The 16,182-nt window shown below is 40.4% G+C and overlaps 1 protein-coding gene across 1 annotated transcript in view; it reads left to right on the top strand.

Annotated features, from left to right (window-relative positions):
* The first annotated feature begins 610 nt into the window (after positions 1 to 610).
* The window catches only part of LOC121868951, a 159,626-nt gene continuing 144,054 nt past the window's right edge, over positions 611 to 16,182 (top strand). Inside the window, exons 1-2 of the mRNA XM_042369982.1 lie at positions 611 to 662; positions 2,035 to 2,160. Coding sequence (XP_042225916.1) covers positions 611 to 662; positions 2,035 to 2,160 — 178 coding nt within the window. The remainder of the gene's footprint in view (positions 663 to 2,034; positions 2,161 to 16,182) is intronic.

Below are 16,182 nucleotides of genomic sequence, written 5' to 3'. Positions count from 1 at the left end.
ATTTATCCAAGATAACTTTTGCTACTATTATAGTTGGCTTGTAACTTCGTCAACATCGATGAATTAAATTGAAAAAATACATTTCTTAGGTCTCGTGGGCGCCAGCTGGTCACTTAGGGCCGAATTCAGAACAGTGATTTGAAACCGCATGAAGGTTTAAACCAAGAATCGAGCGAAGATTGAAGATTGTTGGTATTCAGAACGCTGGTTTGAGCCAACACAAAGATTCAAACCAGGTTTGAGATCGGAATTGTTGATCCTCGCGTTAATCCAGCCTGGAGGCAAGTTTAGCGGTCGATCTTTCAAGCAAGTCAACATGAATTTTGACAGAGAGCGCGGGTTTGGGCAATATCATCAAATTGGATTTTTTTTTAGAGAGAAGACTGATGGTAGATAGGCAGAATCCTATCAATTTGTATGATGACACGCAATTTAAACAACGATATAGTTCAGCAAGGCAGATTACCTTGATATTTTCCGTGATATGGAGCATCTACTTGACAGACCTGTTGACTAAGGTTCACCTCTACCTCCCATTCATTAGCTAATGATTGCCTTGAGATTTCGTCGCAACGAATAGTTTCCAGGTAAGAAAGAGTTTGGTTACTGAATGAATAATGGTAATGTGTTACAACACTTTCGTGTCCATGAAGATCAAGCAGGTAAATGTTAAGAACGCTGATGCTTCTTATTTTGATTGTTTTTCTTTAGATAAACTATTTTGATGTATTTTCAATATAACTGAATCAATGATGAGTGCATTTTGATTTTAATGCATTAATAAAGGAAAGTCTTCTCATAACATTACTAATTAGGGGAAATGTGGGGTTAAAAGAACAGAAAGAAACCTAACCTAACCGAACCTAGTCAGGTTACTACGCCCTGTATTAATTCATCTTGCTTTGGTAAAGAATATTGACACCCATCCCGGATTAGATCTACATTTTGTATGTAATGGTTCTTTCTCTAGGAATTTCTTTCTTATCATAAACAACACAGCCACGTTGTAACACAGTACCATAAATCATTATAATGTGATCATAATTTTATTGTAATTATAGTAATAAAAGTAACTTTTGATGTGCAAGGAGAGCTTTCTCCTCGTCCGTAAACATTACTCTCGGTGGTGATTGGCTGTCGTAATGGTGTAACTGGAACGTGATTGGGTGGAATTTCAGTGTTCGAATCCTTGCTCGTAATTGAAGATAATGCAACAGATTACCCGATCCGGGGTTCAAGTCGATGTTCTGAATGTGGGTAATCCACTGCAGGAAATCTCTAATCGAGGAATTTAGATTCGCAGGCCTGAGCCGAACTCAAATCCCAGGCTCAACTCACCGTTTTGAATTCGGACCTTAGTTCCCGAGTCACCCGCAACAAAGCTTGGATGCGCACGAAGGCTTTGTATAGGCCTGCCCATGCGGTATGAAAATTACTCTGGCCGCCGCACCACTTATGTTTCCTTGTTCCTTAAATCAGGAATTTTCGTTCAAAATTTTCAAAAATATCACACACACACACACATTTATTTCTAATCAGATAATGATTTTAAAACATTATCTTCATCGGTGCTACAAAGAAATAAAGAACCATATACGTGAAATTAAGCACAATAAAATAAAACTATAAGTCATGCTTATTGTCTTTAAGAAAGAAGCTATTTCAAAATCGTTGGAAAAAACGAAACGAAAATCAATGTGTGGAAAGGAGTCTTTTAAAACTTTTTGTAACTGTTTACGAATACAAAAACTAATATAACCAAGGTGTCAAGGTTTTTACTAGGTATGCTTGGTTGCAGTAAATGTAGGAATAATTTTCGACTCCCACTGGTGACAGACAGACAGGCAGACAGTTTACGAACTATTAAACTGTTTTATATGCAGCAGAATAATTTTTTTGGGCGAATTAATTTTAATTTTTTGGTTGAAAATGGTTACGGATTCACTTTCTATGATGATATCATACTGATTTATTTATAGTTTAAAGCACAATAACTCTTTTGTACAAAACTAAATTATATTATAATCAATGCAGGTAAGAAGGTCCAGAGGAACAGGCCCGTTTTGACAGAGGTCACTACAATGACTGCGTATCTCAGTTTGGTGCTTGTCATGGCTGGTATCCTGCAGAACACTGTCATCTCCATCCTTCTACCCACAGGTATTTAAGCACTGACAATTATATGAATTTTACACTTACACCTACTGGTATGGAGTAGGAGGGAGAGAATAGTTCAACTGGACTTACGCGATTTCTGATATCTCTTTGCAAAGTACCTCCCCATGCCTGAGCTGACAATGCTGTACAGATGCAGTAGATACTTCACTCCTGAGCAGTTGCTCTAAGTATATAAGGGATTCATTCGTCCTAACTTGGAGTACTGATCTCATATCTGGGGTGGCTCTTCTTCTGTCCAACTGTTAGATAGGGTGGAATCAAAGACATTTCGTCTTATTAACTCTCCTCTTTTAGTTGATAATTTTTCTTCCCTTTCTCTTCGCCGCAATGTTGCTTCACTCTCTCTCTCTTTTACAGGTACTTTAGCGGGCAATATTCGGTGAATTTGGCATCCTGTGTACCACCGGCAAGGCCATGGGCTCGTAACACACGTCTTGCCCGCGGTGCCCACCGTTTCTCTGTTGCTGTCGTTTACACTAGAATAACCCGTTATAGTACATCGTTCTTTCCTCACACAGCCAAACTGTGGAATGCTCAACCTTCTTCTGTGTTTCCACACTCATATAATGTCTCACTTTAAAAAGCTGGTTTCTCAGCATGTTCGTGGTGTAGATTAACATATCCTTTTCTTTACTATTTTTGATTTATTTTTACTCTTATTTTTTCGCCCCCCCAGGCCCCGTTGTGGGTCGATGACCTGTGCCCATGTGGGCTATTCTCCGTTAAAAAAATAAATCCGATGTGCTCTCTGCCTTTCAACAGCTATAAATCAGAGTAGTTTGATTAACTCTTAAAGGCCATGTCTGCATGAACCTTAACTACTCCCCAGAGGACTCCCAATTGAAAAAAAAGTCTGTGGGTCCACTTGAGAGGATGTGGTATGTACATTATACAAATTTTTAAATCACATTTGTGACATAATGGGGGAGGGGTGGCATGTAGCAAATTTAGATGATCTAAGAAGTAGAAAAAACATGTTGGAGCAGTTCTCACCACTCTTCAAATAGACCATTTACGACTTTTTTTTAGCTTAATTTGATTTCCATACATTCCTACACATAAATTACTTGGATTAGTTATCTTAAAGGATTCCCTTTTATGATGGTTAGGAGAATTTGGAGGATATAAGCGGCGATGAAGCTGGTGGATGTTCCTACACAAACATGGAATTCTTTTAAAAAGAACAATAAAATTCTTCATGTGCTGTTCTATATGGAGGAGATCTTATAAAATATATTATCCCTTTGCAGATTTATACGATTTATGTACATCCAAATCTATTTCCTTTCTAGAGGTTATCGGGCGGGGGTGAGAGTACCACGGAAATCTCCCACGTTCCAATAACGAATCGTAGATATTTTTTATTTTTTTTTAGCCCAGAGTGCTTCTTGCAAACCGACCATGGGGATAGCACAGCATGGTGTACACCACGGAACTTCTTGCAATTGGCCCTTAGTGCTGAGCTAAGGAGTATGTAACCGGTTCCATGGCCACTTATTGCGGGCAGTAGTTTGATATCACTCACTATAGGAAGACGTTATTTAAAGTCATCGTTGATGTGCTCCGTCTTTCCTCGAGGGAGGACGTCGGATATTTTCCGTTCTCCCTCGAGGGGTCTTTACTCAAGATCACTCCCACTCTCACATCAATCGGACGTATTTAGTAGTGCTACTATAAGATAGCCTCCGTCCTCATTTAACACTCATTGCTACAGTTATTAAGTTACGTGATTTGGCCTAATTAATATGCTAATTAGTTCGATTATGCAAAATGCTCAATATATGCAAATTAGGATGCTCACGACCAGTACATTGCATTTCCAGCATAAAACCTTACAATACTGGACACCTTATCACGTGCTCTGAACATGAACCTCATAGCTAGTGGAAAGTTACAGGGGATGATAGTTATACAAGTCTAATGTAATTAACTCAAATTTATATAAGTAGATATATTATGTTCCCCCCATTACTGTGATATATACTGTTACTTTAAAAAGATGAATGTGGTGTAATGGTCAGCATCCTCGCCTCGCAAGCGAGCGGACCCGAATTCGGTCCTCTGACAAGTTTATTTATACCATTTGTCTCTGTCTACCCAGCAGTAATTGGGAACCTGGATGTTAATCGATTTGCGGATCTTATTCTGGGGTAATGGTTAGCCAGTGCAGTTGGCTAGTTGTCCGGTCATCTCGGACTTTCCTTGACATTGGGACATGCAGCTCGTTAACTTAGGGTGTGGTTATCGTGTTGGCGACAGCTTCTACACCTTAAACAAATTCACGTCTAGGTGGCCCTTGGGCCAGCCATCCTTGATTTCGAGGAGCTCCCATTATTATTATTTACATGCCCAAATATACCCGATGATGGATACCTGTCAATCAGTGTGAGACGGAAAAAAGACCTGGCTAGCCCACGTAAAGATGAGTGGCCCAGAATGGACGAGTTGACGGTTCTGGACAAACAAAAGAAATACACTCTGCCACATTCGTAGAGTGATACAGTATATATAATTTTTTATAAAAGTTCAAAGTCCTGCTATAACAGTCGAGATAAGTTTATTTCTCTAGAAACAGGGCCGCCATTTGCAATGACGTCACTAGTTTCAAACTCATCACTGCAGTCGGAGGTAGTAGAAAGGGTGGCCTCTTCATACCCCAAATGCCAGGTTCAGGTAAGTTTTAAGGGTGTTTTTTTTATGGTCTAAGTCATGGACATTTCGTAAGTGAAGAAATGTGCCGTGAAGAGCAGCTTCAAATATCGGTTGGATGGGTATATGAGCGATAGGGGTTGGGTGTAAATGGAGCTGCCCAGTTCGGGCCATAGGCCCGCTGCAGTTTCCTCCTTTCTTATGTTCTTTTTGACATAAAAAACTCCCATGCTCACACCAGCTCAGCTGTCATGTACTCTTACCTGGTAGACTTCCTCTTCTTTTTTTTTCAGTGCACTTATAAAGTATATCGGTACTAGATGGAGATACGAGTAAATTTTGAAGTAATGACATTATCTGGACTTTGTTTTGAAAATGCCTGGTGCTAGTTAACATGACAACATAGTGCTGTTAATGTTTTGATGATTTACTAATGAACCACTGGGATGTATCATTTATATTAATTAATGGGTAAAATTTTACTTTAACTACCATAAGTATTTTGATGTTTAGATTCGAGATAGGCTATATCGGGTAAATTTTAAGTTTTGTTCAACCCTGTACTTAAACATGCAGACATGCTCTAACCTAACCTAAGCTATGATCTGTATTTTCTTATGCGATCGAAAAATGTTTATATTACTTAATCCCATAGTTAGAATCTTGAAGTTCCCCGGATGACCCAAACAGTGAAACAGACAGGAGGTTAACAAAAATAGACAGATTCATACATGCACAAATAGACAATATGGCAACTAACATGACAGACAGACAGCTGAGTAACTGGCTCACATTTGACTGACTGGTTCACATTAGTAAAGACAGGCTTACATTCAAACACCACGCAGACGAACAGACAGTTGGGATGGCAATAGAGAGGCCGGATAGACTTGAAACAGATTAGAAAGCATTTATAAACAAGAATAACACCAAATTGACCATAGCTGCGTCAGTGAGGGTAGGAGGTCTTACATCCATCAGCGTAAATAATAAGACTCAACACCCTCGGTCAGTCATGTGAGATGGGCCTAAAACTGACTAACGTAGATGATGACTATGATGACTTAACACAGGTGATGACTTAAGCAGATGGTGACTAATCTAACCAGAATCAAGGTCACTTCTCTACATAATATAATTTATCTCGGAATGATCATCGGTGATTCATAATAATTTTTTTGTTTTATGATTTTAACCTCTCCTTATGGCGAATATTTCTTTAACCAATTATTCGAACCTGTATTCTATTCCTTCCTAATAGTATACTAGATACTTACAGTACCTAACAACCAGGACCATGATTAAAACAACCAGGACCATGATTATAACAACCACGACCATGATTATAACACCTGCGACTATGATCATAACAACCACGACCATGATTATAAGAACCATGACTATGATTATAACAACCACGACAATTATTATAACAACCACGACCATGATTATAACAACAACGCCCATGATTATAACAACCACGACCATGATTATAACAACCACGACCATGATTATAACAACCACGACTATGATTATAACAACCACGACCATGATTATAACAACCAGGACCATTATTATAACAACCAGGACCATGATATATTTCAACCACGACCATGATTATAACAATCACGACCATGATTATAACAACCACGACTATGATTATAACAACCACGACTATGATTATACATCCACGACTATGATTATAACAACCACGACCATGATTATAACAACCACGACCATGATTATAACAACCACGACCATCATTATAACAACCACGAATATGATTATGACAACCACAACCATGATTATAATAACCACGACCATGATTATAACAACCAGGACCATTATCATAACAACCAGGACCATGATATATTTCAACCACGACTATGATTATAACAACCGACCATGATTATAACAACCACGACCATGATTATCACCACAACCATGATTATAACAACGGCCATAACCACGACTATGATTATAACAACCACGATTATAACAACCACGATGATTATAACAACCACGACTATGATTATAACAACCACGACCATGATTATAACAACCAGGACCTTTATTATAACAACCAGGACCATGATATATTTCAACCACGACCATGATTATAACACCATGATTATAACAACCATGAATATGACTACAACAGCCACGACCATGATTATAACAACCACGACCGTGATTATAACAACCACGACTTTGATTGTAACAACCACGACTATGATTATACATCCACGACCATGATTATAACAACCACGACCATCATTATAACAACCACGACCATCATTATAACAACCACGACCCTCATTATAACAACCACGACCAACATTATAACAACCACGAATATGATTATGACAACCACAACCATGATTATAATAACCACGACCATGATTATAACAACCAGGACCATTATCATAACAACCAGGACCATGATATATTTCAACCACGACTATGATTATAACAACCACGACCATGATTATAACAACCACGACCATGATTATCACCACAACCATGATTATAACAACCACGGCCATGATTATAACAACCACGACTATGATTATAACAACCACGACTATGATTATAACAACCACGGCCATGATTATAACAACCACGACTATGATTATAACAACCACGACCATGATTATAACAACCAGGACCATTATTATAACAACCAGGACCATGATATATTTCAACCACGACCATGAGTATAACAACCACGACCATGATTATAACAACCATATAATATGACTACAACAACCACGACCATGATTATAACAACCACGACCGTGATTATGTAATGAGACGAATCTCACAAGAAGAGAATTACATATATAGGTAGGAAGTATAGAGAGTAGGAATGTAAAGATAGGAAACTTGGTAGCGTGGCCTGGATGTTATTTGCACAGCGTCACTACGCTTATCTTATCTCGTATGTCAATACACATATATCACTTCTTAAAGGGACAACGTGTTAAACACCTCTTGATACAACTATTTATAACTTCACTCAATGACATGGACACAGTAATATCACTATTATATCGGGGTACTAACACATTATGCTTTACGTTACTTGACACTGACTCTTGAACACACCTGAATGAATACACTTCCCACAGTAGGTAACTCACCCTAGGACGTTCTGACAAGACTCACGTGTACCCTGACGTAGGCCCAGTGAGTGCTGGCTGGGCTGCCTCCTATGGGAGAGTCTGCTTAGCTGGCGATGCCGTGGTCTGGTCGGGAGGTCTCCCTCCCGACCTGGGGAGGGGACGTGCGTGACTCTGCCTAGTGAACCGAGTGACGACCCGAACGGGAGGGGGATGACAGCAACCAGGATGAGAATCAGTATGACCAGAATCAGAATGATAATGATAATGGAATGCCCGTGGACGGGACTGTAGGGCCTTTATATGGGGTCGGCCCAGCCGGCTTCTGACCTCTAACAATTAACACTAAACTGGTTTGATCTAGATAGCTGTGTGCAGGTGTGGTCCTGGCCAGGTGTCTTGGCTAGGTGCGGTTGTAGGTCACCCAGCTCACGTCATTAGCGGGCGAGGTCAAGTCCCTTGGGTCGACCTGAGGTGTGTCAACCCGGAATGTGGTGGTACCACGAGGTCTGCAGTGCTCTTGCTGTTATATGCGGCATAATTCTGGGCTGTAAGGTTTGGTCTGACAATCACTCATTACACCTCCCGCCAAGACCAAAGCTTCATCACAGAGACTGATGCCACATATAGACAGCAACATCACGTGTGGTGTCAAAGATAATCCCTGGGGCGATAACATAGTCTCACATTTACAAACAACAATCTCATAGGTGTATGTTTTTCTACTGGCGCTAGTTTGATCTGACAAAGCTCACTATACCTCCCGCCAAGATCAAAGCTTCTATGCCAGGAGAAAAAGGAAACATAGCAAGTGAACATAGAATGAAAAAATCCTTCATATGTAGCATAGTGTCCGAGGCAACCTTGCAAATCACATTCTACAAACAATAACAGGTGTTACATTTCCTTATCAGCCCATGTCAAAATAATAATTCATCTCAGTCAGTAATATAGCTACAACATCGTGTTTCATAGTCCAAGACATTGATCAAATGAACTCATAGAAAAAAGTGAGACTAAAAAAAGACATTCTTTGTAGTAAACATCAACAAAATCAGAGAAAATACTTCAAAATACACAAAAAATGTTCCTACTTCACATATTAGGGTATTGATATCTTTTTATTATACATCAACAACATCAGTACATTAGTTGGGTCCGGCATAGCTCACGTCTTCCATCCAGCTGGTATCTGAAAAATAGGGGATGGCGGCAGCTCAGCAGCTGTAGTCAGTTGGTCCTTCATCATCGACTTTCTTGTGATGTCAGGAAAGCACATCTTCTGTCTTCTTTCTTCACATAGCACATCTTCTGTCTTCTTTCTTCACATACCGCACCTTGTAGGTCGTTTCTCCACACCTTCTGACTTCTTCTCACTTCCTCCTGGTTTCTATACTATTCCAGACGAGTTTTCTGTCCCATCTGCGTTCTTCCTCTACGTTTAGAGCCTCATTTTCAACGTCTTCTAGATGAATTTTCTGTTCCATCTTCCTTTTTTCTTAGTACATCATCATTTTCATATTCCAGACGAATTTTCTGTTCATCTGCGTTTCTTTATACATCTTCATTTTCATATTCCAGACGAATTTTTCTGCTCATCTGCGTTTCTTTATACATCTTCATTTTCATATTCCAGATGAATTTTTCTGCTCCATCTGTATTTCTTCTCTGCAACATCATCATTTTCAACATATTCCAGACGATTTTCTGTTCATCTGCCGTCGGCCCCCTCCGGCCGGGATGAAGGCCGGTCCACTGCTTGGGCTGTCGTCTCCTTAGATGACTCGTAAGGCAGGTTCCGCGGACCAGGGCTCGCCCTCCGTACGTGAGTGTCGGCGAGACCAAAGACCGTCCTGTCTTACACCTTCCACAGTGGTGAATCCCTCCCTGGCTGGGCTCACCAGGGTTCGTTGTGTGGCGATCCATTCCACACTCCTTAACTTCCTAAAGTAGAAAAATATAAAATCTTCTTAATCCTAGACCAAGGGAGGACTTGAAAGAAGTGACGTGGTGTGTGGTGGGTTTTGTGCTGCCTTCATCAAGCTGCATTCATCACGCTGCTTTCATCATGCTGGTTCTTCTCTGCTCGTATGTACTGTGGTTGACGTCCGGCTGGCCATGGGTGGTACTGTGAGTGACATTTGACAGAGAAACAATCCTAAAGGGATGATGGATCAGTTGGAAGTGCATTCGCAAAAAAAAATTCACTTCAAAAGATTCTAACTATCACTGTAATGAACACTAAGGGGAATAGGCGTGAGTTCTTACGTTAAGTGCGCTGCCACCATTGTAATGAGATGAATTTCACAAGAAGAGAATTACATATATAGGTAGGAAGTATAGAGAGTAGGAATGTAAAGATAGGAAACTTGGTAGCGTGGCCTGGATGTTATTTGCACAGCGTCACTACGCTTATCTTATCTCGTATGTCAATACACATATATCACTTCTTAAAGGGACAACTTGTTAAACACCTCTTGATACAACTATTTATTACTTCACTCAATGACATGGACACAGTAATATCACTATTATATCGGGGTACTAACACATTATGCTTTACGTTACTTGACACTGACTCTCGGACACACCTGAATGAATAAACTTCCCACAGTAGGTAACTCACCCTAGGACGTTCTGACAAGACTCACGTGTACCCTGACGTAGGCCCAGTGAGTGCTGGCTGGGCTGCCTCCTATGGGAGAGTCTGCTTAGCTGGCGATGCCGTGGTCTGGTCGGGAGGTCTCCCTCCCGACCTGGGGAGGGGACGTGCGTGACTCTGCTTAGTGAACCGAGTGACGACCCGAACGGGAGAGAGATGACAGCAACCAGATGAGAATCAGTATGACCAGAATCAGAATGATAATGATAATGGAATGCCCGTGGACGGGACTGTAGGGCCTTTATATGGGGTCGGCCCAGCCGGCTTCTGACCTCTAACAATTAACACTAAACTGGTTTGATCTAGATAGCTGTGTGCAGGTGTGGTCCTGGCCAGGTGTCTTGGCTAGGTGCGGTTGTAGGTCACCTAGCTCACGTCATTAGCGGGCGAGGTCAAGTCCCTTGGGTCGACCTGAGGTGTGTCAACCCGGAATGTGGTGGTACCACGAGGTCTGCAGTGCTCTTGCTGTTATATGCGGCATAATTCTGGGCTGTAAGGTTTGGTCTGACAATCACTCATTACAATTATAACAACCACGACTTTGATTGTAACAACCACGACTATGATTATACATCCACGACCATGATTATAACAACCACGACCATCATTATAACAACCACGACCATCATTATAACAACCACGACCCTCATTATAACAACCACGACCATCATTATAACAACCACGAATATGATTATGACAACAACAACCATGATTATAATAACCACGACCATGATTATAACAACCAGGACCATGATTATAACAACCACGGCTATGATTATAACAACCACGTCTATTATTATAACAACCACGACCATGATTATAACAACCACGACCATGATTATAACAACCACGACCATGATTATAACAACAACCACGACCATGATTATAACAACCACGACCATGATTATAACAACCACGACCATGATTATAACAACCACGACCATGATTATCACCACAACCATGATTATAACAACCACGGCCATGATTATAACAACCACGACTATAATTATAACAACCACGACTATGATTATAACAACCACGAATATGATTATAAGAACCACGACTATGATTATAACAACCACGACAATGATTATAGCAACTTCGACCATGATTATAACAATCACGACCCTGATTATAACAACCATGAATATGACTATAACAACCACGACCATGATTATAACACTCACGACCATGAGTATAACAACCACGACTGTGATTATAACAACCACTACCATGATTATATCAACTACGACCATGGTTATAACAACCACGACCATGATTATAACAACCATGACCATGATTATAACAACCACGACCATGATTATAAGAACCACTAATATGATTATGTCACCAACGACCATGATTATAAGAACCACGACTATGATTATAAGAACCACGACCATGATTATATCAACCACGACCATGATTATAACAACCACGACCATGATTATAACAACTACGACTTTGATCATAACCAAGACCATGATTATAACAACCAGGGCCATGATTATAATAACCTCGACCATGATTATAACAACCAGGACCATGATTATAACAACCACGACCAAGATTATAACAACTACGACTTTGATCATAACGAAGACCATGATCATAACAACCAGGACCATGATTATAATAACCTCGACCATGATTATAACAACCAGGACCATGATTATAACAACCACGACCATGATTATAACAACCACAACCATGATTATAACAACCAGGACCATGATCATAACAACCAGGACCATGATTTTAACAACCACGACCATGCTTATAACAAGCACGACAATGATTATAACAACCACGCCCATGAGTATAACAACCACGACTTTGATCATAACAACCACGACTATGATCATAACAACCACGACCATGCTTATAAGAACCACGACCATGATTATAACAACCATGACCATGATTTTAATAACCACGACCATGATTATAACAACCAGGACCATGATTATAACAACCACGACCATGATTATAACAGCCTCGGTAAACTCTACCACCGGACTCGCCACTGGACACGAAGTGCTCACGATCACTTGTCAAATATACTATAGCGCTAGGCGTGTGTGCGTGTGTCTGGACAGCCGAAACGGGACAATCTTTTTTCATCAAACTTGGTGGAAAAATCGTAAACAATTCGTACAGTGGAACAAACCTGGTCCCATATCGATGGTTTCTTTAGGAAGCCATTACATAACCATTTTATTTAAGCTGGAAAGCGATGCAAGTCTACGGACTTGGCGCACCCTCATTCGCTGGACGCTGTCAGCCCAAGATTGATTGCAGTTACCGTACGGCTCCCTCCTCCTCCCCTCACTTTTTTCTTAGCCTACTTTTTTTAATGTTGTTTGGATTAGTAAAGGAAGGCAGATGAGTAAATAGAAGAATAAAGAAGGGGGAAACAGAAAATAGTTAGAGTTAACAGGTGGGGGGGAGCTGAGTTTCATCATGCGTCTGGATGCCCAATTTAATAATAATAATAATAATAATAATAATAATAATTAACGGTTTATTGAAAGAGCTTGGCAGCCAGAAGGCTGAAAATATACAGTTACATATTTGGGGAATGGGTTTCGAATTACAAATAATATACAAGTAACATAAGTGACACAAATAAGACATACAACTAGATGGGGAAAAGCTCAAACTACAGTTCATTTCATCATTGTGACAGTGCAAGGATTAGTGTTTACTGGGAGTGAATACACTGGTTTATTACAAGTTATTGATAATTTTTACATTGGTTGGGACTGGGCTGTTCTTATAGCGATCAGTTTGTTCACGTATGGGCTGGATGCGGTTGTGGTGTGGAACAGCAATTCTCGGACTAGGGATCTCAGGTGGTAGTAGGAGCCGGTGTCGAGGATGGTGTAGAAGCTTCTTACCAAATTTGCAGATGAGTTCGTGGTGATGGTCAGTGAGAGTCGAAAGGGTCAGTGTATTGAGCGCTTCTTGATATGTGGAGTAGGAAGGGGAGAGAATAATCTTGCATGCCCTCTTTTGCACTTTTTCTAGGTGTTTACGTTGTGTGGCATTTAGGGAGGAAGACCAGGTGTGGGAGGCATAGGTGAGCTTGGGAAGTACGAATGTTGTGTAAACACTGAGGAGCTCGGGTGCAGGAACTCCGAGGGACTTGAGTCGGCGGAGGAGGTGGAGACGGAAACTGGAGGATTTGACAACTTCACTGACGTGTGGTTTCCAATTTAGTTTGTTGTCTATGGTGACGCCGAGGAGCTTCGTGGAATCTACAACCTGGAGTGTGTTCGGACCTAGAGTAATGGAAGGAGGTGGGACAATGTCGGAGCAGAGGTTGATGTGCATAACCATGGTCTTGGTATGGTTGATGGTGACATGGTTGTTGGTGGCCCAGTTTTGGAGACTGTTCAATAAATCCTGAAGGGCGGTATAGTTGGGAGCAGAATTGTTGATTTCAACGTTACCAGACGACCTTACAGCTACAGTGTATACTTTTTCCTGTGGCTCATGCAAAAGAAGAAGAGATGAAAAAATAATAACAGGAATGCATGGAGAAGATGACTACAATAGATACAGGGTGAATATAGACAGTGAAACAGACAGGAGGTTGACAAAAATAGACAGATTCATACATGCATAAATAAACAATATGGCAACTAACATGACAGACAGACAGCTGACTGACTGGTTCACATTAATACACATGGGCTTACATTCAAACACCACGTAGACGAACAGACAGTTGGGACGGCAATAGACAGGACGGATAGACTTGAGACAGATTAGAAGCCATTTATAATAAAGAATAACACCAAATTGACCATAGCTGCGTCAGTGAGGGTAGGAGGTCTTACATCCACCAGCGTAAATAATAATACGCATTGAAAACTAACACCCACGCGCGGAAAGAACATCCATGGTCGGTCACTCATGTGAGATGGGTCTAAAACTGACTAACGTAGATGATGACTAACACAGGTGGTGACTTAAGCAGATAGTGACTAATCTAACCAGAATCAAGGTCACTTCTCTTCATAATATAATTTATCTCGGAATGATCATCGGTGATTCATAATAATTTCTTTTAAGATTTTAACCTCTCCTTATGGCGAATATTTCTTTAACTAATTTTCTAACCTTTATTCTATTCCTTCTTATAGTATATTAGATACAGCAAGTCTCACGACAACGACCATGATTATAACAACCACGCTCATGATTATAACAACCAGGACCATGATTATAACAACCACGACCATGATTATAACAACCGCGACTATGATTATAACAACCACGACCATGATTATAACAACCACGACCATGATTATAACAACCACGACCATGATTATAACAACCACGACCATGATTATAGCAACCACGACTATGATTATAACAACCACGACCATGATTATAACAACCACGACTATGATTATAACAACCACGACCAGGATTATAACAGCCACGAATATGATTATAACAACCGCAACCATGATTATAACAACCACGACTATGATTATAAGAACCACGACTATGATTATAACAACCACAACCATGATTATAACAACCACGACCATGATTATAACAACCACGACCATGATTATAACAACCACGACCATGATTATAACAACCACGACCATGATTATAACTATGATTATAACAAACGACCATGATTGATTATAACAACCACGACCAACCACTGATTATAACAACCACGACCATGTTATTATATAACAACCGACCATGATTATAACAACCACGACCATGATTATAACAACCACGACCATGATTATAACAACACGACTATGATTATAAGAACCACGACCATGATTATAACAACCGACCATGATTATAACAACCGACCATGATTATAACAACCGACCACATAACAACCACGACCATGATTATAACAACCACGACTATGATAACAACCACGACCATATTAACAACCACGACCATGATTATAACAACCACGACTATGATTTTAACAACCACGACCAGGATTATAACAACCACGAATATGATTATAACAACCACAACCATGATTATAACAACCACCATTATGATTATAACAACCACGATTATGGTTATAACAACCACGACCATGATTATAACAACCACGACCATGATTATAACAACCTCGGTAAACTGTACCACCGGACTCGCCACCGGGCACGAAGTGCCCACGATCACTTGTTTAACCTATGTACAAACCTAATGTAATAAAACAATACAATAAAACATAATACAATGTAATAAAGAAAGTTAATACTTAAATAAGGGCTCAGTTGGTGTGGCCGAGTAGTGAGCGAAGCTGCCCGAGACACCCACACACCATCCGAAACAACGAATTTTATACAAAGAACAGAAACTAACAGCACTTTGCGTCGGTGTTCAGGTCGGCTCCTCGATTACGATCGAAGAAAGTAAATCTGAGACCAACGAACCAGAAGGTGCACCGGCTCATAGCAGACGTATATCTCAACAGTGCTCAGTCGCGCGCAATGCCAAAGGTTCGGGTTCACACAACTCATCCTGCTGGGAGTGAAGCGGTCAAGTGGACTCAGGAGTCTGGGGCAGAGG

Source organism: Homarus americanus, unplaced genomic scaffold, assembly GCF_018991925.1.
Source record: "Homarus americanus isolate GMGI-L3 unplaced genomic scaffold, GMGI_Hamer_2.0 scaffold24694, whole genome shotgun sequence".
Classification (NCBI taxonomy): domain Eukaryota; kingdom Metazoa; phylum Arthropoda; class Malacostraca; order Decapoda; family Nephropidae; genus Homarus; species Homarus americanus.
This window is presented reverse-complemented; position numbering and strand designations above follow the sequence as displayed.